The 25,920-nt window shown below is 49.1% G+C and overlaps 2 protein-coding genes across 2 annotated transcripts; both read left to right on the forward strand.

Moving 5' to 3' along the window:
* Nucleotides 1–1,303: 1,303 nt before the first annotated feature.
* HRCT1 (histidine rich carboxyl terminus 1) lies at nt 1,304–2,299 on the forward strand. The gene has a single exon (XM_059072202.2). It carries the CDS (start codon nt 1,485–1,487, stop codon nt 1,812–1,814), a length of 330 nt encoding a protein of 109 aa, XP_058928185.1. The 5' UTR covers nt 1,304–1,484; the 3' UTR covers nt 1,815–2,299.
* A 3,252-nt stretch (nt 2,300–5,551) lies between these two features.
* SPAAR (small regulatory polypeptide of amino acid response) lies at nt 5,552–7,588 on the forward strand. The gene has a single exon (XM_059072203.2). The coding sequence runs from the start codon at nt 6,379–6,381 to the stop codon at nt 6,604–6,606; it is 228 nt and encodes a 75-aa protein (XP_058928186.1). The 5' UTR covers nt 5,552–6,378; the 3' UTR covers nt 6,607–7,588.
* Nucleotides 7,589–25,920: the final 18,332 nt, after the last annotated feature.

Here is a 25,920-nt window from a genome sequence, read left to right on the forward strand (position 1 = left end):
AGGACTTATTAGACCCGATGCCCCCAGAGCCCAATTTGGTTGAAGGGAATGCTTGGCTTTTCCATCCAGAGGAGGTTTGCCCTAAGGGTTTGGGGCTTCCCTGAGAGAGCTCATCTCAGATTGAGGTCAGAGAGGGAAGGTCCCCAGAGGTCACCTCTTGCCCTGGCACTTTTCCACAGGAGGAAACAGGCTGCAGGGGAGGGGCTTGTCCAGGGTCTCACAGAGGTGGGCTCACTGTGGAGGGCCCACGGGCATCCGTGGTCTCGGGATGGAGATGCAGAGCTGGGGCTTCAGGGAGGCCCTGCAGCATGTGAGGAAGAGCTGTGAGAACAGTCCGACAAGCCCACAGCAGAAGGGGCTGCCCAGGGAGATAGTGGACACCCATCCCTGGACGTGTGGGTGGGATGGGTAAGCGCTTGTCTAGATGAACAGAGGATTCAGGACCAGGAGGGGGAGAGGTATCCGAAACTGCTCAGGTCCTGCCCCCTGCCCCCTCTGTAAATTCTCCCCCAGGCAGGAATGGCGTGTCACAACTGCTGGGCGGGCAGGCTGGGGTGGAGCGAGGGCCTGCCGTTTATGGCCAGTTAAGCCTGTTGGTTGGAAGCCAGGAGGCTGGCCCTGGGGCCTCTCTGACCTCAGTGGCCTCCTTTCTGTCTCCTGCAGCCCTGGGCTAACACCCAGACCCTCTTAGCTCCCATATCCAGCAGGACCCAGGACGCAGAGACAGTTGTTCAGCTTCCCTGGATGATAAAACCCTGCCTGCGGGGCCTGCCTGAGCTCCTGAAGTGTGGGACAATTGCACGATAGAACCTGACTAGTCCAGGAGGCCTCTGTGGGCTGCAGGACAGGGAGCCGCAGACTCTCAGATGGCACGAGGTCTCCCAAGTCGACTGGTCCAAACTCCAGTGCCTTAATATCAGTGGCAAACGTGTCAGGACATGGTTTAAGTGCCTTATAAATCTTAACTCCTTGAATCCTCAGAAAACCCTATGAGGAAATACACTCGAATGAGCCATTTTACAGATGAGGAAACTGAGGCACAGAGAGTTTAGGAAACTTGTGCACAGTCACAGGGCTAGTGAGTCATGTGGTTCGAGAACCCATGTGTTGTGCTCTCTCTAAGAGAGGAGGGAGCAGAGGCCCAGGGAGGAGACAGAGTTGGCCCAGTGGCTTGGCCAAATGGCAGGATTGAGGGCCTAGACTCTTATCTCCAGCCTCCGGCCTCTCCCCACCCCGCAGCCCCTCCTTTCAGCTCCTCTGTCCCGACCAAGCCTCGCTGTGGGCCTCCCCAGAGCTAACAGTGGTCAGGCCTCCCCTTGGCTGGCAGCTCCAGCCCAAAGAGGCTGCACCCACATTCCCTGGCTGCTCTCCAGCCCACAGGAGCTGAGAAAACAAAGTCCAGTGACTGTGAGTGCTGAGCAGAGGCTGCCGAAGGGGAGGAAGCAGCGAGGAGCCACCGAGCGGAGGCCGCTGTCAACTCACAGATGCTGGGCCCCCTGGGGAGCACGACCCTCGTGGGCTTGATCATAGGCGCTGCTGTGGCTATTCTGCTGCTGCTGCTGCTGCTGGCCGCCTGCTTGTACTGCAGACGGGAGGAGCCTGACGTGGAGAGGAACCACCCTGCTGCAAGGAGAAACCAAGTCCGGTGGGCCCAGCCTCCGATCTCCTCAGGCCGGGGCCACCTGGGACGCTTGCACCATTTCCGTTATCCTGGCCGTGCGCCTCACATGCCCCATGCGACCCTCCATCACCACCATCACCTCGCCCGCCACCATGCCCACCACGCCCACCAGGCCCAGCGAAGCCGCCGCTGATGCCTGAATGGCAGCCCGCCCCACCATCACCAGGAGGCGGGAACCCCGAGGTTCCCGTGCAGAAGGGCACCTCTCGGTGGTGAATGTCGGGACCTGCTTGGGCTTCATTCGCCTCCTGTGCCCCGTGTGCTACGGAGGGAGGCGGAGAACTGAGGAGCACCAGGGGTGGCCCTGCGTACAGCGCACAGCGGAGGGTGCCGGGGCTGAGAGCAGGGCTGGTGGTGGTCCTTTGGGGACGGACGCAACCTTGTGACTGTAAGTCCCAATGGGCACCAGAAGTGACAGCCAGTCTGGTGCAGGTGCACAGGGGTGTGGGGATGCACAAAAGGTGTACCCTGCTCTCTCCGAACAACCAGGCCTCTGGCCAGGGCGGTGGCTGGGAGGCGCCCTGGTGACGCCCTTTCATTTGCAGAAGGCAGTTTGAGGCTGCAGAGTCAAGTCAATGGTGCCTTAATACAAGGAAATAAAAACCACTGAGAAGCTTTTGTGAAGAGGCTCTTGATTGTAACTCAAGTGGGAGGGAGGGAGCGGCCAGCCCTGTGTCTGCCTCGCCCTGGACCTTCCTCCCCGGTGGGGACGAGTGCGTGGTGCGGGCCCTGCAGTGGGGGAGATTGGGCGGTTCTGCGGGGCTCCCAGGACAGTAGGTGAGAAGGCCTTCGGCCTGAGCGCTGATGAGGGGGAGGTTAGGGTTTGCAGGCAGCCCTGCCCAGAGAGGGCGCAGAGAGAGGAGGAGGGAGGCTGTCCAGGCTGGCCCCTGGGCTCTACCTCCAGGGCTCTTTTCAGTCCATCTCTAGGACAGACCGCACTCTGGAACTGCAGAAGCCCCCTTCCGTGGGCTGTGCTGAATTAATGTTTCTTTGGTAACTGGGTCAGGGTTTCTTATCCAGGCCTTGAGTCTCCAGCCAGCCTGACCCACCCCGGGCTCGTGCTGGCTGGCGCTGTGTCTGGGAGGGAGGGTGTGGTGCTGGGTGGCCTTGGGAGAGTGCTCACCTCCTTGGAGTCTCAGTTTCCTCTTCCCTAAAGTGGGATAAATGACAGAAACGTCTTGCCAAAGCCTGGAGGCCTGTTCCCAAATACCCCAGAACAGCTGACGGAATTCCAAAGTGAGGAAGGAAATCTTGTTTTGAGGCCTTCCCTGAGGAAGGAAGTCCTGTGAGCCAGGGTGGGAAGCGGAGGGGGAGAGGCTTGGGGGCCAGGCCAGGTGGCGGGGAGGGGCTGGAGAACAGGCCAGAGAGTCCGGGACCTGGTGACTGACTCACTGGAACAGAATGTCCTGTTTCTTTTCTACTTCCTGGTGGATTCTCTGTGAGGGCTGGGAGGGGAAGGGGTGGAAGGGGGAGAGGGAGACAAATTCACACTGAGAGCTGGACTAGACTGCAGGCTTGGGAAAGTGGATCGGGGTCTACAGTGCCTTTTGAACCCGCCTCCCCTCGCCTCCCCCTACGGCTGCCCTTAGCTCATCCCCAGCCTAGACTCCTGCCGCAGGCCCTCCGGGCTGCCTACCTCCAGCCCTACCCCTTTGTGAAGCGTCCCCACACTGTAGCCTCCTCACTGCCCTTGGAACAAAGTCTCTGCGTCTTGGTTGGCCATTCAAGGCCCCCTGGTCTCTTTCGTGCCTGTCCGTGTTCCTTTTGTCCCATCCACACTGCTCCAGTCCTCAGGCTCAGAAAACACCCTGCACCTTCCCTTCTCTGTGTCGTTGCTCGAGACGAATTTGTTACTCACTCCTATGGGTTTCCAATTTACTATTATTGTTGTTGTTATCATTATTTCTGTTGGCACACCGAACACACTTTGTTTCCCTAGAGATTTATGGCACGATTCAAAGGCCCCTGCCTTCATAGGCCTGAGAACTCTATGAGGGCTCCCCACCGCCCAGGGCGGGACCAGTCCACACAACAGATGCTCAAGAAGGATTCGCAGAGCCTCATGCTCTCAAGAAAAGTAAATGTGCTTGGAATAACCGCTGCCAGAAGCTTGGGGCTTCAGGGACACCAGGTATAGCAGTAGGACCCTGCAAGGATTAGGCCATTGAGCTCCTGGGGCCTTGCTGAGGGAGCCTGTGTTCCTACCCTATCTCCCCAGTGTTGGGGGTGTGTGGAGGTCTGTAGCCTGCTGGCTTGGACCATGCCCCCCATCCCTCTGCAGAGCCCCATGTCAGCCTTGGCTGGCCTGTCTTTCCTAAGTGTGGCTTCTAGCATCCTCTGGGAGAACCAGGATGCCTGCCATTACCTTTTCCCTTGTTAATGTAAGTGGGATGTATGGGGGACTTCCCTGGTGGTCCAGTGGTTAAGACTCTGAGCTTCCACTGTAAGGGGTGCAGGTTCGATCACTAGTGGGGGAATTAATATCCCACATGCCATGTGGTAAGGCCAAAATATATATATATATATGGAATGTACGGGGCGTGGTCTTTCTTCTGACCAGTAGAGAGTGATGGATGCTGTGAGGACAGATGTGTGTCTAAGTGGTAGACATCTTTGGGAGCCCCATTGCATCTGGGGCTCATGGGCAGGGACTGTCTATCACAGGATTACAAAAGTCACAAGAAGAGAAAATACCTGGAATAAACCCTTAGGACAAGCAGTTCCCCTGGTGCCCTCCATCTCTCAAACTGACTAATTGATTTTGGTAATTCAGTCTGAAACCACAGGCCCCACAGATTGGCTCATCATGTTTCCTGTCTCCTGCTTGTGGTCGCCCCAGCTAATACAAATAATTCATAGTGTCCAGCTTCCTGCCACAGCCCCCGCTGGCTCCAGGCTCCTCCTCTGCATGGGTGTCCAGTCATCTTAGAAAAGGGAAGAGAGAGAATTTAGCAGGGTATCATTTACTCTGAATAGTCACCCTCCCATTCTGTGTGTAGGCAGTTTCCTACAACTAGTACCGAAGAAACTTCACTGGGCCTTGGAGAAATTGAAAAGGACCCAGGCTGTGTGACCCTGGGCCAGGCCTTGGCCCTCTCTGGATCTTTGCACTCTGATCAGTAAAACTGTAGGAGACAATTGCTCCATGGACTGGTGGTACCTAGAGAGAGCATCAAACTAAGAGGAAAGGGAGGAAGCCCCTCCTAGACTATTTGGTACTCTAGTTATCACTACTAACTAGCAGTAGGCCTTGGGCAGGTCATTTAACCTCTGTGACTATGGGCACTCTTATCTCTGAAATGGAGATAATATCACTTCTCAATGTTGCTGGAACCATGATACTAGATAGTGCCTGACTGTGTCTAGTACCTGGAATTATTGTTCCTCACAATACCTTTTCTCCAAGGTTGGGTAAAGTGGGGCTAATAACCCAGTCTACTTTCCGGAAGTGGTGGTGGTCTCAGGAGGTGTTGGCTCTGGAAGGGCTGTGACCGAGTGACAGTCAGGATGGAGCCCCTTCTGGCAGACTTACTCGTGGCCTGGGCCTGGCTCACCCCCTCCCCTGAGCCAGTGAAGTAGAGACCCAGGCAGGGAGCAGGGCTGGAGTGGCATGAGTGTGCGTGGCGGGTGAGGCGGGGTGAGTGCAGTCACCAAGGGGGCCAGCAGCTGTGCGGGTCTTGGGTCCTCACTCACAATTGGAGGAAGGAATGCAGGAAGTGCTCACAGCCGCTCAGACATCTCAGAGCCTCGTCCCAGGCAGGACCAAGGCTGCAGTACCCAGGGAATGAGTGTGCCACGGCCTGGCCCCTGGGGTGGCCACCGGGCCAGGAGCCCACAACACTGCGTACAGCCAGAGCTGTCCCTCCCGGAACCCAGGGTAAGTTTTCACGGCAGGAGCACGCAGCGAGGAGGGCTGCGGGGAGGCTGGAGCAGAAGACCAGAGAGAGGGACTAAGGCGCCCACAGTAGTTACTGAAGGGCTCAGATATCCCGTCCGGAGCATGACCTGCCTTATCTAAACAGCACTCTCCCAGGCTGTGCAGAAAAGGAGGCCGAATGAAAGGGCACTTGTTTCCTAGCAGCACTCCCTGCATCTGGCCCAGAGCTGCCATTGCCTCCTCCCCACTTTCGTCCCTGCCCCCAGCACAGGGCCAGGGGTTCGAGAGGCAGCAGATAGGCTGATTCAAGGACTGGCCCAAGGTTCCTCCAGGGCAGTTGCCTGGGCTCATCTCGGATCCACAGGACGGGGAGTATTTTGTCTTTTTTCTGAGTGTACAAACACTCGTGAACTCCATATGCGTCATCAGAGGGCCGGGTTAGTGAGGCTCCCTCTGAGCAAAGCCTTCTGCCTTCTCCTTCCAGCCCCCTGCACCCAGGGAGTCGAGCTCATATCTTACAGGACAGCGCTTCTTCCAGAACTGCCAGGGCTGTTGCCCATGGCTCTTAGAAACCTAGCCCGAGGCTTAGAAAACAGTGACAGAGACCCCCTGAGGTCGGAGTAGAGCCATGTGGGGCACCCAACGGCCCACAGGGGGCACCAGCCAGGGCCTCAGACCGGTATCTTCTTAGAAGACCACAGGGAGAGCAGCTGGAGGAGCAAGGGTACCTGCCATCACCAAGAGCCCCTCGCTTCGGATGGGGAGCTAAGGTCCGAGACGCATCCCGGGTTGCTCAGTGGGTCAGTGGCCAAACAGGGCCATGGAAACGGCAGTGATCGGAATGGTGGCCGTGCTATTCGTGGTCACCGTGGCCATCACCTGCATCCTCTGCTGTTTCAGCTGTGACTCAAGGACCCAGGATTCTCAGGGGGGCCCACGCCCCAGCTTCACGGTGGCCACGTTTCGCCAGGAGGCTTCTCTCTCCACGGGGCCAGGTCACCGTGCCCAGCCAGTGGCGGGTGTCCGGGACTTCTGGACTTTCATGTGAGACCTACCAGCCCCCAGGAATTTGCTCTGCTGGTGATCAGACTCATCTACCCCCCAGCAAGCCTTCTCTGATGACCCACTCCTCCAAGCCTGGCATTCCTGTCCGTCCCTGCCTGTATCCAGAAAATTCCCTGTCCCATCCCATCCCAGTTTGCCATGGCCTCCAGTCTGGGAGATCCATGGTGATGGGACCAGGTGGGAGTCAGCTCTGACCCTTGAGAGCTCAGCTGGACTCAACCCACAGGACGGGGCTTAGGAGAGGTCCGGAGCTTGAGTGACCGGGCCGTGTTGGATGGCATGGCGGGCCAGCTCTTCTGAGCTTCACGGTGACTGAAATATCACTGGACTTTATTGTGAACAGAGTGTTGGTTAACTCAAGTTATCCCAGGATGCCTATGAAACTGGTTCTATTGCCACCAGAGGAAGCAGTGCCCTCAGCGGACAGTTTTACAAACCACTTCTTATCTGTTCCTCTAATTGAGTCATTTTGCTACTTGCCTGTGCACATCCTGCTGAGCCCACCCGTGAGATCTGCCTCCTACCCGTTACCTGAAATCAGCCCTGAAATTCTGAAACCAAAGGGCTGCTTCCTGGGAACTGGCGATTTTTTTTTATAATTGAAAATGCATATCCTTTTATGGGTCTCCCAAGAATCAGGGTTGGAGAATCACAAAAGGAAACAGAAGAGAAAAATAGAGTCTGAGAAAGTACAAGATGTTTTATTAACAGGAAAGCCAGAAAGAAGACTTTGAAACATATTTTGAATGAGACTTTATTACTATATTCTTATAGGTCACTTCTATTCTTAGAGACTGTAAGTGACTTGTGTCACTCAGGAATGATAGAAAAATGATAGAACTCTAAATGACAGAACTGAAAGTTAATTTCGAATAAGTTAAAATGTTATGTTATATTGACAGTATGTAACAAAGCTCTTGTTTGCATCACAAATAAATAGATGTTCAGTTTTTATTTATAGAAAATCTGTTTTCTCTGTACTCACGAAATAAATGCCGGGCCATATTTAGCATATGGTTTGAAGGGTGCAGAATTCTGAGTCTCCTGACTCATGTCTCCAGCCAGCCCTGAAGGAATGACTCTCCCAGGACCTGCCTGTTGAAGGGGGCAGGACTGACCTTGAGAGGATGTCTGGCCTCTGAGGGTGCCCAGATGGGCCACTCTGGCCATGTGGCTGCCATAGGAAGGACTCTCAGAGAGAGAGGCTTAGGGCTGCAGAGGTGCAGAAGGGTAAGGGGACAGGGAGAGAGTCAGGCTGGTGGAGAGGGGTAGGCATGGGAGGAAAGAAGCACAGCCCAGGGACAGGAGCTCCTGGCGACTGCGTCTTGGTCACTCTGGACCCTAGAGCCCGCAAGCAGGGCCTTCATAGAGCATGTGGAGGGTACCGGCTGCAGGGAGGATCTGGAGGTCCTCAGTTGAGTGGAATGAACTGTTCAGGTCATGTTCTCTGAAAGTGAAGCCCAGACAGGGTATGGGGTGCAAGATGTTTATAGGGATCAACATCTGTGAGGGGAAGGAGGAGGAAGCAGGAAGGAGACAAATAATGATGCAGGGCCTTAATATCCCCCCACCTTTGCTGTCTCTGAGTGCTCCCCGCAGCTCCCCAAGTCTGACCTCAGGCAAAGCAGCTCTGCAGCTGAGGCTGGTCCTGAAGTCCTTCCTTGAAGGGGTGCTGGGTGATGCATCTCCACAGGAGCTCAGCAGCGGCCTGTTCTCAGAGGTGCGCAGACCTCTCAGAGGTGGCTGAGCATGTCCAGGGACAAAGAAATAACGGGCGCAGGAGCTCCAGGTGGGCAGAGACGGCAGTGCGAGATCTGGGAGGGGAGAGAAGAGTGGGCCTCAGCCTTTCTCTGATCTCAAGCAGAGTTAGCTCTGTTCTAGGTCGGACATCTTCAGCTGGACCCAAGTATCAGGACCCCAGGCCCAGGGCTTTGCCTCTGTATCGTGTGGTCACATCCTTCCCTGGGTCCGTGGAGGAAAGGTCTGTAGCCTGGACTCACACAGCTCTGAAAACAAGCAATGTTGGGGGCAGCCTCACTCTGCAGGCGGGCAGTCTGTCAAGCCCTGAGGTCTCCTTATTTGCTCATTTGCTCATCCACCCTCCCATCCATCCACCCACTCCATCTACTCACTTAGCCTTACTTCCTCATCTACCCATGCATTCATTCATTCATCTCATCACTCATTCACTCATTGTCATTCACTCCTCCATTCAATAAACACTGGCTGAGCACGGACTGTGTACCAGGCCCCGCCCAGGGAATGTGGGAGTCAACCAGACCTGGTCCCAGCATTCGATGAACTCCCAATATAGTCACCTGGACAAGGGTGCAAATAACACAGGTGCTTAAGGGAGGGAGAGCTGGGAGACCCAGGGAAACCTGGGAGGAGGTGGCTCTCGAGTTGGATGTGAAGAAAAGTTGGCACTTCAGGAAGCAGAGTTTGGGGGGGGGGGTGTCCAGACAGAGGGAACGGCGGCATGAATGGAGGTTCAGAGAATGTGCGGGCAGGGAGTAAGCAGTTCATTGTGAGCGGGTGTGAGGGGAAGATGCTGGGCCACAGCTAGCTCCTGAGGGAGCCACTTCTTGCCACATCTGGCCAGCATGTTTCCGGGCAACAGAAGATGAAGGCAACAAAGAGGCAGCCTTCCTTGTCAGGCTGGGCAGGAGCAGTCTTCCCTAGCGCGCGCACACACACACGCGCACACGCACACACACACCAGTGTTGCAACCTGCTGTTGCCACAGAGGAGAGGTGCCCCTGCAGCAGGGGCTGGAGAGAAGGTTCTTGGAGACTCAGGGGGTGGCCGGCCCACAGTGGAGGTGGAGCCGAGGGTGAGGGAGAGGCTGTTCCAGGAAAGCAGGGAGTTTGAGAAGGGCAGGCAGTCAAGGCCAGCACCCTGGAGCAGGATGACAAAAAGGAGGCACCAAGGAGGAGCAGCTAGAGAAGGGGAAGGAAGGTGGGGAGTGAGGGGGGCAGAGAAGTGGGGAGTAGGGTTACCCGATTTAGCAAATAAAAATACAGGACATGGGGCTTCCCTGGTGGCGCAGTGGTTGAGAGTCCGCCTGCCAATGAAGGGGAGACGGGTTCGTGCCCCGGTCCCGGAGGATCCCACGTGCCGCGGAGCAGCTGGGCCCGTGAGCCATGGCCGCTGAGCCTGCGCGTCCGGAGCCTGTGCTCCGCAATGGGAGAGGCCACAACAGTGAGAGGCCCGCGTACCGCAAGACAATAAATAAATAAATAAATGATTAAAAAAAAAAAAAAATACAGGACATCCAGTTAATTCTAATTTCAGGTAGACAACAAATAATTTTTGGTATACATAGGCCCCATGCAGTATTTGGGACACACTTATACTAAAACATTACTCGTCTATCTGAGATTCAAATTGAACTGGGTATCTGGTATTTTATCGTACAACCCTGCAAGGGAGGGAGTGGTTCTCAGAGAGGGCGGGTCAGTTGGTTGAAAGCATCAGGGGGGCCAGCGAAGGTGAGCACCCAGAAGAGGCCTTGGGTTAGGCAACGTGACAGTTGACAATGACCTTGGCGAGAACAGTTTGAGAGGAGTGAAGCGAGCAGCCCTACGGTGGTGTGCGTGTGCGTGGGCTCGTGCGTGCACAGGTGCGGTGGAGTCAGCAGGAGATCACAGCTGAACATAATCTGAAGGGAAGAAGGGTGATGTATGGTGGCCAGAGGGAGAGTTTAGTACTGGTCTTTTGTGGGTTTTTTTTGTGGTACGCGGCCCTCTCACTGTTGCGGCCTCTCCCGTTGCGGAGCACAGGCTCCGGACGCGCAGGCTCAGCGGCCATGGCTCACGGGCCCAGACGCTCCGCGGCATGTGGGATCTTCCCGGACCGGGGCATGAACCCGTGTCCCTTGCATCGGCAGGCGGACTCTCAACCACTGCGCCACCAGGGAAGCCCTACTACGGGTCTTTTTAAGAAGAGGAGGGAGGTTGAGCATATGGAAGGCCCGAAGGAGAAGGATTGCAGAGGGAGACACTGACAGTCGCCAGCAAGGAAGGGACCCACGGAAGGGTGGGGCTGGGAGCTGGAGCACGCAGAGGGGGTCCAAGGGGTCAGGCCTGGATGGCAGGTGGGGGGCAGGGCAATGCTGCTGGGAAAGATGCTTGAGGATACGGGTAGATGCTCATGATGTGTGGGGGGCGTGTGGGGAAGGAGGGAGATGAGGACATCATGCCAGATAGTCTGTTTTCTTGGCGAAGCAGGCGCATCTGCTCAGAGATGGGTCTAGGGGAGCTGGGGTCAAGGAGAGCCTAGAATGATGCCCCAGAGAAGGGAGGAGCAGCTCCCACAGTCCTGCTTTTCCTCCGTGTGTGGAGTGTGTGGGGGCGAGAATGTGTGTGGTTTGGGTGTGGTGTGTGCGTGTGTGCGTGTGGCATCTGTGTGTGTACGTTGTATGGTGTGTGTATGTTGTGCATGTGTGTATGTGTGAGTATGCCGTGGTGTGTGTTGGCCTGAAGTGCTCCTGCCGTTCCTCCCAGTGCAGCCCATTGTGTAAGAAGAGGGAGGCGTTCTCTAACAGGCCAGCAGGGAGCCCCTCTATCCCCAAGGGAGGAGGTGGCGGTGTAAGGACAGAGGCTAAGGCTGGCACCAGGAGGCTGGCAAAGCTGGGAGTGTTTACTTGGTGGCGGTGAGGGAAGAGGCTGCTCCAGGTCACCTGGAAGTCTGGGTGGAGCCGCACTTGAACCCCCAATCTCTCAGTCTCCAAATGCAGCATTCTCTCTCTTCATTCTGCCAATACTAGTTCTTATTTATTGGACTCCTACTGTGTGCCAGGCACTATGCTTTCTGCGTTTCATCTTGTCTTTGCTCACAGCGACCCCCTCATCTCCATTTTACAGCCGAGGGAAACTGAGCCCCCGCTATGGGTCCGTCTGGGCCAATGCGTCCCAGCGCTGCTAGAACCTGCAGACACAAAGTGAACCTGCCCTTTTCCTCTGTAAACGGGGGCTGCAAGTCTCAGCCGAACCATTTCATATCTTCAGGATGAAGGAAAGGCTGGAGCACCAGGGATCTGATTTGCCCTGGGTTTCCCTGTACAAGAGCCTTGCTCACACATGACCCACCTGGATCTGTCTTTGAAGAAGGAAGAGGTCTTTGCCATATACAATTCGAACAGGCAGCCCAGGAAACCTCACCCCACATAACTCTGCCAAGGGTTGGACTTCTGGGTTAACAGACCTCAGCCCTGGGCTGCCCAGCCAAGGCCTCCCTGCAGAGGTGTGGACTGTGCCTCTCCACGCCCAGGTCCACCCCAGGACAAAGGGGAGGGGGAACCCTGCTCTGCTCTGCCCAGCTCTGTCCCAGCGCTACCCTCGCCACTCACTGGCTGGGCCTCAGCCTGGTGCAGAGGAGGTGAAAATCCTGCCCCCTTGTCTAGAGGCCATGTGAGGGAGGGAAGAGCCTGGAAACCCAGCTGTCAGCAGCCCCTGCCCCTCCGCCTGTCCTTCCTCCACACTCCTGACCCTGCAAGCAGCTTGGTGTTTCTCTCTGGGACAGGCTGGATTCTGGAATCAGGAGACCCTGAAATAACATGTTTTCCGGAAAAGTACCTTCCTTAAAGGAAACAACTTGTTCCAAGGAGTTGAAAAGGGCCATTGTGCTCTGCCAATCCCCGCTCCCCTCAGGACAGGACACTTGAAAAGACACACACTGCTACACACACACACACACACACACACACACACACACACACACACACACACACACACACACACACACACACACAGAGATGCATTCATCCAGTGCATTTGTAAGAGTGAAAGTTAGGAGCAGGCTAAATACCAATCAGAGGATCAGAGGGGGGCTGGGAAAATCCTAGCAGAGATACAACATGGCACTAGGCAGGGGTAAAAACAATGAGGCAAATTTAAACTCATTACCATGAAAGGGCATTTATCATATATCAGTAAGTAAAAAGTAGAGGGAATTGGAGAACTATAAACGTGCCCTGTGGTAAAATTCTATTTCTGTTAAAATACACTTAGATGCATAGAAGAGGGTGTGGAGAGCTCCACGCCTAGGTGTTAAGTAGTGATTGTCTCCAGGTGGGCGGGGTGTTTGTGTGTTTCATGTTTTCCCTTTTTGTTTATCTGTATTTCCTGTAATAAATGGTTTGCTTTTGGATAAGAGAAAGCAAGAAACTGACAAAGGAAAAGAACAAAATTAATTTTTCTAAGTTATAAAATGAACCGACTCCAATCTGAGGAAGAGATATAAAAACCCAGTCAAACACAGACGTAGAAATGGTGACAAATTCTCAGGACCGACAGACAGATACACACATATTCTGCGTAATTCACAGGGTTGAGGTGAAAAAGGCTGAGGAGTCGGGGGATGGTTGCTAAGTTTCTAGGAAATGCTGGGATCTGGATGTGAGGGTGACTTCGGGGCCTGAGGGGTGTGTTTGGGTGGGTTGGGGAGGGTAGAAGGAGTGTCCTGGGACTCAGCCTAGCCTGAGCGAGAGGCTTAGCTGGACACGCACCTACCTTCCGCCTCCTGAGAGAGGGTATGGATCCTCTTCCCCCGTCCCCAGTTCAGGCAAGGCTGAGAAACCTGCCAGGGCATCTCCCGCCTCTGCCGCCTCCTGCCTCCGCCCCACACTGTTGTGGAGGGAGATAGCAGGGCCCACTGCTGGCAGGGGCTGCCCTGCCACCACTCACATTACAGGGCAAAGGGAATTACTGTTGCTGATGGAATTCCACTGGCTCATCAATTGACCTTAAAATAAGATTATTCTGGATTGGGACTTCCCTGGTGGAGCAGTGGTTAAGAATCCTCCTGCCAATGCAGGGGACACGAGTTCAAGCCCTGGGCTGGGAAGATCCCACATGCCGCTGAGCAACTGAGCCCGTGCGCCACAGCTACTGAGCCTGCGTGCTGCAACAACTGAGCCTGTGTGCCAAGAGCCCATGTTCTGCAACGAGAGAAGCCACCACAATGAGAAGCCCGCGCACCACAACGAAGAGTAGCCCCCGCTCGCTGCAACTAGAGAAAGCCAGCGCACAGCAACGAAGATCCAACGCAGCCAAAAATCAATCAATCAATAAAAAGATTATTCTGGATTATCCAGATGGGTCCAATGTAATCAAAAGGGTCCTTAAATGTGAAAGAGGGAAGCATGAAAGTCAGGTCAGAGTGATGTGAAGGCCACCAGCTAAGAAATGAGGGCAGCCTCTAGAAGCTGCAAAGGATAAGACAAGGAAACAGACCTAGCGTCTCCAGATAGGAACTCAGCCCTCTGACACGAGTCCCAGTGAGTCCCATCTTGGACTCTGGCTCCAGAACTGTAAGATAGTACCTTTGTATTGTTTTAAGCCACTAAGTTTGTGGTAATTTGTTACAGCAGCAGATTATCCTTGGCTCCACCATTAGTGCTCACCAACATTGGAATGTGCCCATCAGGAATCCCTTCCCTGGCTGTCGAGGAACAAGTAAGGTGGCATCTGAGGGGATGCAAGTATTAGAGCTGAAGAAGGTGGTTGGGTTCAGGGGATAGGTGGGCTGGACTACTTTAGAGAAAAAGATGGGAAGATAGAAATCATACTTCTCAGATGAGTAGGGTGAGAGTAACAACACGGTGACTGCCAGGCTGTGCTAGGTGTTATGCGATCCCAGTCCTATCCCGTGGAAACAGCCATACAAGCACGCAAGGGTGTTCTTGCAGTTTTATTTTTGATAGCAAAATATTATAAAGATCCAAGCACCATCAACAGAGAAATATATAAACAAATTGTGGTACAGCCACAAAATGGAATAATAGTCATTACAAAAATGTACTGACTTGGAAACTGCCTACTAAAAATAGAGAAAGAAAAGTAAGTTACAGAATGGTCTTATAAGAAGAAAGGGGGAGCAAATAAACAAATATCCTTTCTTCCTAAGGAAAAAAAAGAACCCCAAAACTCCTAAATTGCATTTATGTGTATGTGTTTGTATAAACATAGAGAAAAGTCTGGAAGGATATGATTACCACTAGGGATAGGCTCAGAGGGAGAAGGAAGCACTGTTTTCTTTGTATTCTTCTGCATCGTTTGAATATATTTTAACAAGAATTTGTTGCTTTTTATTCCATGTAACATTATTTTTTAAAAAGACGGTACAAAGGTTAAAAAGAGCAAACTTTACTGTTGTTATTTGCAAAAAGAGCTCTCTGGGCAGAGGAATGCCAGAGCTCCACTTAGCAGGAACACTCTGGACACAGATGAACAAAATTGATTCCTTTTCCTGTGTGAGCTTAGCTGGGGAACGAGGTAACATGAATCCTGTGAGTGGAAAAGTGGAGTCATCCTAGTCCGCCTGGTCTTTTACAGATGTGTGACCTGACGTTCTGCAAGGGACCTGACATTGCTCTAGACTGTATGGCAATTCCAGACTGAAATACAACATTCTGGCCTCCGTTTCAGTGAACTGGGAACTTCCTCAAAATTCAAACCTCCTTTTCATAATTCATAATTTTCATGTGAGGAATAAAAATGTCTGTGTTTTGCTGCCTGATCCCACTTTAGATCTGAGGTCTTGTTTATGTCTTGAAACCCCACCTCTTAAAAGGAAGGGACACTGGCAGAGAGAGAGTCCTAGGAAAGCAGCCAGGGTGGGGCGTGGAGTCTGGGGTCCTTGCTCTTCCATCAGGCTCACAGCACAAGGGCTGGATCAGGTGTGTGGAAGTTCTCTGTCTGTCCAGCACCTGAAACTCTACAAGGTGCCCCAGGTTTGCAAAGCTCTTTTGCAGCATCATCGCAAATGTCTCCTGCGATATGCACGGGGACCCAGTGGAGCGGTATCAACCATAGTTTACAGATGAGAAAACTAAGACCTCGAGACACTAAAGTGATGAACCCCAAGCCATTCAGCAATTTGGTAGCAAAGTTTAGGAGAGTCACATCTCCTTATTCTCCCATCTGCTTCAGCCAGTTTCATTTTTATCTCCTTTATATCTTCTATTTCCAAGGTAGATTTTTTTTTTGATTAAAAAAAGGCCTGCTGCTTCAGAAAGTTTGAAAGTCAATGATCCAGAATGATGTTTCCAAATTCCCAACTGATACTAATATTCAGAAGTCAGGAATGACAAATTGGAATTTCCAGGAATTCTTGAGAATTTCTGAAATCATAAATTATTATGCACTATTCATAACACTTATTTACATGCTTTTAAATAATGAGTGACTGTAATAGTACACAGTGAATAATTTTCTGTGATAGAATGATGCTAAAAGTTTCAGAAGTTTTCAGTAAATAACATAGTTTTATAGTTTGTTATTATTATGAATCAATATATTATGACAAGATTATTTCAATAACATAGAAAAATGATCTCTACCTAATACAGACATTGGATATAGAAAACATTAAAAGGAAGGAAACATTAACCCCAAATAAATGCCAAACAAAATCACTTAAAATTGAAAGAGAATACCACAAACACTTGATATTTTAAAGTTATCATTTGAAAAAAGAACTTTAAAAAGACAAAGAATTAATTGCTCCAACTTTAAAAAGACAAGAATTAAAGATAATCTTGATCTTTGCTTTGTGACAGGTATTCCAGACATAGAAAACTTTCATTTTGCATTGATGATGGTTGAATTAAGAGTGTGTCCCAAACATCTTCAAGTTGAGTGTTAGGGTGCATGTTGCTTCATAGAAGCTCATTTCCTTTTTTAATTATAATTCATTTTTTTTGGTCTGCTTGCCTCAGTCTTGATTTTGCCATTGAATTTAATATTGCCCTTGCTGGTGGCTACTGCCTGGACCTGACTGGAGACCCCTGTTTTGTAGTCCTTACTTTACTGAAAGTTGTGGAGATGGTGGAATTAGAAAATGAATAGTAAGCAAATAAATCCAGCGCTTGGGTTTAAAAAAAAAAATTGCTCTTGCCAATTCAGAGTTTAGAGCTGTTTCTGATTTCATGTTGGAGTGTTCTACAACAACAATCACATCTTTTTCTTTTGCATCTCTTCTGTTAAGTATTTACAAAGAACTGTATCTTATGGTGAATACTCAAATATTTGGAAATGCCAGCTACATTACTGGAAAGTTTTCACATAGTATTAATGTTCAGACCCGCTAGCAACGTTAATAGCACTACACAGAATCACTTCTTGAAATCGCCAATATAAGGACTTATTTTGCTTCCACAGTTTGTTATTTTTTTCTGACACCACTTATAGGATTTGTATAAATATCCTATGTGTATGAACTTACTAATATTTATTTTATTTGTAGAAATGACTTGCTGTTAGAAACAGCCCAGGCTACAAGCACACACTTATAACCAGTGTGTGCTGGTAAACTGACTCCCTGGGGGGGAGAAGTCATAGCAGCTTTTGCCAATTTCTGAGGGGAGGTATAAATATTCCCACTACCGTCAATTTCAAGCTACCAACGTGATGTCACCGAGAGTCAGAAAGAGATGCTCCCAACTGCTGGGTCTCTCTCTCTCTCCTTTGTGAGCCAGCTCTACACGACCACAGGCAAGACTGATTAGACTGTGACAACATCTCTCCTTCCTGCTCCCATTCCATTCTGGAACTGTCGACCTTAATTTTCCAATACATGCTTTTGCGTTTTCTACTCTTGCTTTCGATTTGGTATTAGTGGATTCCTTTGAACTAGTGAGATCTCTATGTTGATCATTAAGTTTTCATTCTCACAGGGGAATAGTTTTCTCTGGTTTCTAGATTCCTCAGCTTATTTTTATTAGGATTTGGGCTTTGGAAAAACATAACATAACTTTTCTGAGAAATGCTGGGAAGGAATTCCTGCAGAGAAACACTAATCCAGAAACTATGAGTTAAAACATCCCATTTGTTTGAATGATCATGATTCTACTGGGTATGTTTTCGTTGGTCCCAATTTTGCCCACTGGTCATTGTCACTCATCTTATTTTAGGGCATTTTAGGTGTGGAGTCCTAGACAGTTTGATGTTAAGTTTAGTGATTTTCCAGAGAGGCTGACCACCAGGATTGATTAGTGATCACTTGACCTCTGTCTGATCTTGTACACGTGACACGTTAGTCGTCAGCATAGCTGGTTGTCTCCAACCTGTTTTCTCCTTCATTCTTTTTTTAAAAATATTTATTCATTAATTTGGCTGCACTCGGTCTTTGTTGCGGCATGCGGGGATCTTCGCTATGGCTTGCAGGATCTTTGCTGAGGCATACGGGATCCTTTTTTTAGTTGTGGCATGAGGACTCTTAGTTGCGGCATGTGGTATTTAGTTCCTTGACCAGGGATAGAATCCGGGCCGCCTGCATTGGGAGCGTGGAGTCTTAGTCACTGGACCACCAGGGAAGTCCCTCCCCTTCATTCTTTCTTTTTAAAAAAAAAATCTTTATTGGAGTATAATTGCTTTACAATGTGTGTTAGTTTCTGCTGTATAACAGTGAATCAGTTATATGTATACATATATCCCCATATCCCCTCCCTCTTGCGTCTCCTTCCCACCCTCCCTATCCCACCCCTCTAGGTGGTCACAAAGCACTGAGCTGATCTCCCTGTGCTATGAGGCTGCTTCCCACTAGCTATCCATTTTACGTTTGGTACTGTATATATGTCCATGCCAGTCTCTCACTTTGTCACAGCTTACCCTTTATTCTTATTCTTAGCACAAAAACAACACATCCTCCCTTGGAGCTAGGAGTGGCCAACAAAGTGGAGTGCAATGTCTGGGAAATGTCCTTAAATAGGGAGGGCGTACTATTCTTTTCTCTTAATCACTCACAGCTAAAATGAATTAAACGGCAGACTGACCCATCTGTTCCTATGGAAAGCACAGACCACTAGCAAGAAACTTAGAAAGGTCAGTAATGGAGTATGATCGGTGGAAGAACTCAGCATTACTCAGTGACCCGGGAGGCCTGGGGGAAGAGATTTGACCTAGACATACAAATGATATAATTCGTAATGTAAGAGACTGTAGCCCCCGGGTGCCTGCTGCCTGTCTGCCAACGTGGATGAGTAAGTAAAAAAAAATTTTATAGATCTTTACTGGAGTATAATTGCTTCACAATACGTGTTAGTTACTGTTGCACAACAAAGCGAATGTTAGTTACTGTTGCACAACAAAGCGAATCAGCCATATGCACACACATGTCCTCTCCCTCTTGCGTCTCCCTTCCACCCTCCCTAACCCACCCCTCTAGGTCATCGCAAAGCACGGAGCTGATCTCTCTGTGCTATGCTGCTGCTTCCTACCAGCCAACTATTTGCTGCTCTGAGTTGGTTAGCCTGGGGAAAGAAGTTTTCAGATTTCTAATCCTTCATGGGATCTTTTCAGGAATGTCTGTAATCTTAACTTTGTAGCAACCAGACCTCCGGAAGGCATAGAATGTGCTTTATTGCTCCTCCAGCTGAGAGTATAAGTACTGGCTGAAGGAACAAGGGGATTCAGCCTAGGGAAGAGATCATGAGAGGTGAGCACTGGTGATCTGAGAGCCACTTTCACGTCAAAATAAAAAAGAGTTTAGGCTTCTTCATGGAGACCCCCCCCAGGCCAAAATCAGGACCCATGGGTGGAGGCTGCCAATTTTACCCTTACTTAAAGAGAAACCTATCTAGCAGAGCTGGAAGGAGGTAGCGGAGGGGGGCACCTCTCCACTGCTGGGAGTACTTAAGCCGAGGACACTACTGTAGAAAGAATTTATCAATTTAGCACCAGTTCCCAATTACCAGGCTACACGTTGGTACCTGTCCATAAAAATTTCCAGGTCTCATTTTCCTATTGAGGAAAGAAAGACAATGTGGAACATTTTTTATAAAGCTAAATATTCGATATTTGAAGTACATTTCCTTTGTTCTGAGATTATGTTCTATTTATTGTTAGATAGTAGGTGGTATTTGTTATTGTTGTTGTTTAATATCCTAACTCAACAAAATAAAATCTTGACAACTCCATGTAAGTCTTCATTAAAAATAAATTATATCTCTGTGAAATCTGGAAATCTGGTAACCCGCAAGGTGGATGAAATGACACCCAGGCTCTCTCTGACTTGACCTTTCAAGGAGCTGTAGTTTATGCTAATGGCCACTAGATGCCACTCTTGTTTAGTTACAGCAGCTAGATAATTTCATGGTGCAACTAGAGAAGCCAGAAATGAGATCCACTTGCTTTACAGTAAATTAAACTTCATTAACAATGTATTCATTTTTCCATATATAGCTACTTTTTAATAAACCCTGATTTTTATTAGTGTTTGAAAACAAAATTAATTTTCAAAATTCAATTCTTAAAATTGAAATGATTACTTTTTTTTTTTCGGTACGCGGGCCTCTCCCGTTGCGGAGCACAGGCTCCAGACGCGCAAGGCTCAGCGGCCATGGCTCACGGGCCCAGCCGCTTCGCAGCATGTGGGATCCTCCCGGACCCGGGCACTAACCTGTGTCCCCTGCATCGGCAGGCGGACTCCCAAACACTGCGCCACCAGGAAAGCCCCTGATTACTTTCTTAAATGCTTTCTTTGAATAAAAGTCTCCAATAGTCTCAGAAATTTAGTGTACCTACAATAAACTGTTTCCCCTGATCAAGAGCCTTCTGTGAGCATCTCAACTGGCTGATGACTTTATTCACGAGAGCAGGGTCTATGTCCTGTCCATTTTACAGAGCACACAGCATCTAGCACGATGTCATATTAATGTAATGATAATAATCTCTATTTGTCTGGTGGTTTACACTTTATGAAGCCCTTTTAGTTTATTCCCTCTCAATGGTAGTTCAAGTTGCAGAGAATGACCTTTTCTTTGTTCTTCTTTGTTATAAGCCAAAGTGAATCTAATGCACATTCTTCACAATGAAAGCTTTCTTCCTCACTCACTCATTCATTCATTCAACAAACATTTATTGAGCACTGCTACGTGTTAAGCACTACACTGTGCCCCGTGCTGGGCACCATGTGTTAGTAATAAACACAGCAGATGAAGCCCCTTCCCCCATGGAGTGGACATTCATATGGGGAGACAGTCAGTAAACAAATGAAGAGATTACTTGTCAGGTGGTAATGAGTGTTATGGGGAAGAATATAGTAGTAGGGGGAGGGAAAGCAATGGCGGGGTGTCCATCTTAGGTAGGTGAGAAAGTGTGCTTCATTCAGATGCCTGAGTGATGTGACGGAGAGCGAAGTTTGGCAATCTGGACAAAGCACATACCAGATTTTGTGGCAGAAAGGAGCTTGGGAGTTTGGTGTCAAGTAAGGAGCTTGGGAGGACGTCAGTGTGGCTGGTGGGAAGGGAAGGAGGGGCGAGTGGTGGGAGATAAGGCTGCAGAGGTGGACAGGACATGGATTGTGTGGAAATTGGGATTTATTTTCCCAGTGCGACAGGATGCCATGGGTGGGTTTTGAGCTGGGGAGGAACATGCTCTGAAACATGAAGAACGGGAAGCACGTGCATCTACTGAGTAGGCTCAATTTGTATATATTTTGAAGGAGGCAGACAGGACTCCCTGATACACTGGATGGAGGGGGTGAGGGAAAGAAGAGTCAAGGAAGATCCATAGGTTTTCAGCCTGAGCAACCAGGTGGGTGGTGATGCCCCATTTACTTATATGGGAAAAATTGGGGAAGGAGAAAGTTGGAAGAGGGGCATTGAGAAACTGAGAGTTCTATTCTGGACTTAATAAATTTGAGGATTCTACTGTACATCCAAGTAGAGATGTTGAGCAGGCAGGTGTTATTCTAGTCTGGACTTTGGAGGATGGGTTAGGGCTGGCAAAGTTGCTCTGAGATCTATTCTTGTGGACCTCTGCTACCTGGGCAACTTAGGTACAATAGGAGCTATTTAACTTATTCTAATGGTACCTGGGAATTTAGCACGATCCCATAATATCTTCACTGAATTTCAACGGGAATATTTAGTAAGTTTTACACCTACTGAAGCTGTCAGACATAAAACCAATATGTTTCAAAACATACAAAGTGGGCTTCCCTGGTGGCACAGTGGTTAAGAATCCTCCTGCCAATGCAGGGGACACGGGTTCGAGCTCTGGTCCGGGAAGATCCCACATGCCACAGAGCAACTAAGCCCATGCACCACAACTACTGAGCCTGCGCTCCAGAGCCCGCGAGCCACAACTACTGAGCCTGTGTGCCACAACTGCTGAAGCCTGTGCTCCAAAACAAGAGAAACCACCTCAATGAGAAGCCCGCGCACTGTAACAAAGAGCAGCCCCTGCTTGCCACTACTAGAGAAAGCCCGCACGCAGCAACGAAGACACAACACAGCCAAAAAAAAAAAAAATACAAAGCATATTTTGAAAAGTTAAAGATTACACTTTTCTATTAAATTTACTTAACTAATTTAGAAGTTACTTTGCTTCTGAATGACAGTTGTATCAACTGGAGAGGGCTTTCCTTTGAGCAGGACAGACTCCCTTCTTTCTCTGAGCCTCAGGTTTCTCACCTGCAGAATGTGGATAGGAATCCAGCCTGTCTCTCTCCTGGAGTAGATGTGAAGATCTAGCAATGATGCCAGCAAAGGCGCTGATCCCAGAGGTAATTCAAAGTCTGGAATGTGAGGTGTGCTCTCCAAGGCTCTAGGGACGATGTCCTGCATTCCCACGAGTGCAGAGTTACTGGGAGAAGGTAACTGAAGGGGGAGAAGGTTCACAAACACAGTGGCTCCTCTGGGTACCCTGTTCTGGGCCCCAAAGAAGAAGATCTTCAGTGTCCACTGGATGTGAGCCTGATCCTGACTCATTCATACCTTAGAGATTTGGTGGTTAAATGAGAGAGATCTCAGCAAGCATCTGATAAGAATACTAATTTTATGGTTATAGTTATTGAAAATTCCCAGTGTGTCAGGCACTGTGCTTGGTGCCTTTTGCTAATTTTCTTCATCAGTTCTACCCAACGAATATTTACTGGGCACATTCTATGTGTCTTACCTGTGCAGTTTGTGTTAACTCCATTTTTATGTGGCAGGATTTCCCCACTCCTTACTCCTTTATTAGGGCCTGTCACACACCGGCTCCCTTTTGGCATGAGTGAGACACACCACACCAAGCTGGGATAACAGGAGTTCACCTTTTTGTAACACAAGTCGAAGCACAGAAAGAGACAGAGACTTTTGTGGCATAATAATACATACACGATATATTAAGGGTATATCAACTTATATGGTAGTCAAACAACTTCCCTACATTTCCATGGTTATTAAGTGATGGAGCTGGGAACAGAACCCAGGACTGTTTGCCTCTACAGCCTGTGCTCTTTATGACTGTGCTACTTCACCTGTTTCCAGCCCATCCAGGGTGGAAGCTGTTCTCCCCAGCATCCTCTACTCAAGCTCTGCCCTCTGGATACCTCCTGAGTCAGGGCATCCCATTGGAAGGCTTTTTTCCAGGATGAGCTGTAACTACTTCGATCCCCTCTTCCTGTCTCATGCCAGAGGAGCCTTCCCTGAAAGCTGCCACACTAGGCTAGGTTAGGCAGCCTGTCCTGGGTTTCCAAAGTGTTCTGTTTTCCTTCATGGTGAAACGGAGCAGGACCCTATGATACTCCCCCCACCCGCCTGCCACGTCCTCAGCCTGCCTTTTGTCCGTGAAAAAAAATTAGCCAAAGAATAAGTTTACTCAGAGAAGTGAGATAATGCAGAAACAGGAAAACAGTCAAAGGAGACCAAATAATAATAGTTTAGTCATTAAGCATAGCCAAGGACTTTCAGTTCCTCCTTAAGGGCTATAGATAATATTCTGAACCATATCCTGAGAGAGCTGTCTTCTAGATACTGAAGCCCCCATCGGGAGGAAGAAATTAACTATATGATGACCAGGCTGTAGCCATGACATAAGCTGCTACAATTCCAAGAATTGGCCTCAGATAAATGGAAACAAATCAACAGTGGAACTGAAGATTAACTGTACCTAAAACAATCGAGATGACGCTGGTCAGACCACCAATGACCAATTTCAAGATGACTGTGAGAGCTGACTGTATTGTTTCTGCAGCATGTAGCCCCCTCCCTCTAACTATAAAAGCTCTTGCCCCCCTGATTGTCAAGCGGGGAGTCGGCCTTTGGACAGGTGTCCGCCCTCCCCTCCGGTGGCCAGTCTCAAAAATAAAGCAACCTGTCCTTTCCTACCAACACTTGTCTCTCGAGAATTGGCTTTTGAGTGGCGAGCAGCCAGACCTGGGTTTGGTAACAATGGCACTCTTCGCACTTAGAACTCCTTCAACGTTCATTTTCTCCTCTTGGCTCTAGCTCCATGGAAGCAGGGTCTCCCTTGCTACATTCACGCTGTGCTGCTTGTCACTCGGGCTGTTTGCCTGATGTGGAGGAGGTAGACCCTAGGTACGGCCAGGTCGCTACATAAGGATGAGTTCCCTGGAGGGTTGGCATCCTGGAAGGCCCCAGTCAGAGGACCCATAGAGTCCTCAGCCCTAAGCCCATGGTGCTTGCTTTGGATTAGAGACACATGTGGTGGGATAGGTACTTAGGGAACACTGCAAGAATTAGATTATTTCCATGGCCTTTGACATTTTAGAGGTAAGCAAATATTGTCAGTTATCTTTCAGGGCAAGAGGAAATGAAAAACAGTGAATGCAAAAGCAGGAGACGTTTAATCTTGCGAGCAAACTTGCCACGTGGATCCTAGATAGTAATGGGATTTTCTTAGAATTGCTGCTTTATCATTTTATCTGCTTTCTGCTTTTGTTTATGTGGTAAAGCTCCTGGTATTTAGTCAAAGGGATTGGAATTACAGGTGATGACCCCTAGGATTCAAGATGACTATGGAAGGGCAGCCCGGTGTGGGTGGTGGGTGACCAAGAACCGGGATTTCAGCCATATGGAACGGCTCTCACCTGATGTTTGTGGTCTGGTTCTTAGGGAAGTGAAGGCGTAGGGGCTTATGGGAATTGTCATACTTACTGTCTGGGTAAAAGCCATCTCATGGCAAGGCTTGCCTTCTATGATAATTCTTTTTTATTATTTTTATTTCTTTTTAGTTTGTACATTCAAAGATAAAAGGAAATTTAAATTTGCTATCTGGGGAGACTAAGAGGATAGATTTTTTTCTTCCATCTTGAAAAGAATATGTGTTTATTCTTCAAGAACAAAAGTTAGTTTCTCATTCCCTTACATATATATATATATATATATATATTTTTTTTTTTTTTTTTTTTTTTCGGTGCGTGGGCCTCTCACTGCTGTGGCCTCTCCCGTTGCGGAGCACAGGCTCCGGATGCGCAGGCCCAGCGGCCATGGCTCACGGGCCCAGCCGCTCCGCGGCATGTGGGATCTTCCCGGACCGGGGCACGAACCCGTGTCCCCTGCATCGGCAGGCAGACTCTCAACCACTGCGCCACCAGGGAAGCCCCCTTACTTATATTTTATTGCTATTTTCTGTTTTTATTTTTGCTATCCATTATGAAAGTCGCACTCTTTACTTACGAAACTAAATTGATATCATTTTTTACAGGGTAAAGTGTACACAACATGATATTTATGATTTTAAAGTGTACAGGTCAATAGCGTTAAGTACCTTCACACTGTTGGGCAGCCATCACCTCCATCCATCCCCAGAACTGTTTGCCTCCTCCCAAACTGTAGCTCTGTACCAGTTAAACACTATCTTCCCATTCCTCCCATCCTCAGCGCACCATTCTACTTTCTGTCTCTATGAATTTTAATACTCTAAGTACCTCATATAAGTGGAATCATACACTATTTGCCTTTTTTGACTGACTTATTTCACTTAGAATGTCTTCAGGTGTCATCCATGTTGTAGCATGTGTCAGAATTTTCTTCCTTTTTAAGAATAATATTCTGTTGAATGGATAATTTTTATTTTAAAAATTCTATTATGGCAAACTTCAAACATACATAAAAGCACAAAGAATAGTATATTGTGCTCCTAGGTACCCATGATCCCAATGGAAGATTGTTGATTCCATTTATACTTCCACCCAGTCCACATTCTACCTTTGGAAGCTAATTCCAGAACTATCACTTAATCTGCAAACATTCCAGGATGTATTTAAAAGATAAGAACTTTTATTAAAAATGTAACCACAATACCATTATCATAACACCCTGAAACATTGAACAATGATTACCTAATATCATCAAATATCAAGTCATTATGCAAATTTCTGTATAATTTTAAATGTTTTAGTTGATTATATTTTCTCATATTTGTAACTGGCCATTTCAAGCCTCTAAAGATCTGGTGGCAGTAGAAGGGGGTTAGTTCTAAATCAAGGTAAATGAGATTTGAACTAATCAGGCTCCAGGTGAACTTCATGTACAGGTACTTGAAAGAATCTTTTCCTGGCTTGT

Source organism: Kogia breviceps, chromosome 8, assembly GCF_026419965.1.
Source record: "Kogia breviceps isolate mKogBre1 chromosome 8, mKogBre1 haplotype 1, whole genome shotgun sequence".
Taxonomy (NCBI): domain Eukaryota; kingdom Metazoa; phylum Chordata; class Mammalia; order Artiodactyla; family Physeteridae; genus Kogia; species Kogia breviceps.

Bases quoted from the DNA above. Each gene is read 5' to 3' on its own strand.
- HRCT1 (XM_059072202.2), top strand. From the start codon at position 1,485: ATGCTGGGCCCCCTGGGGAGCACGACCCTCGTGGGCTTGATCATAGGC.
- SPAAR (XM_059072203.2), top strand. From the start codon at position 6,379: ATGGAAACGGCAGTGATCGGAATGGTGGCCGTGCTATTCGTGGTCACC.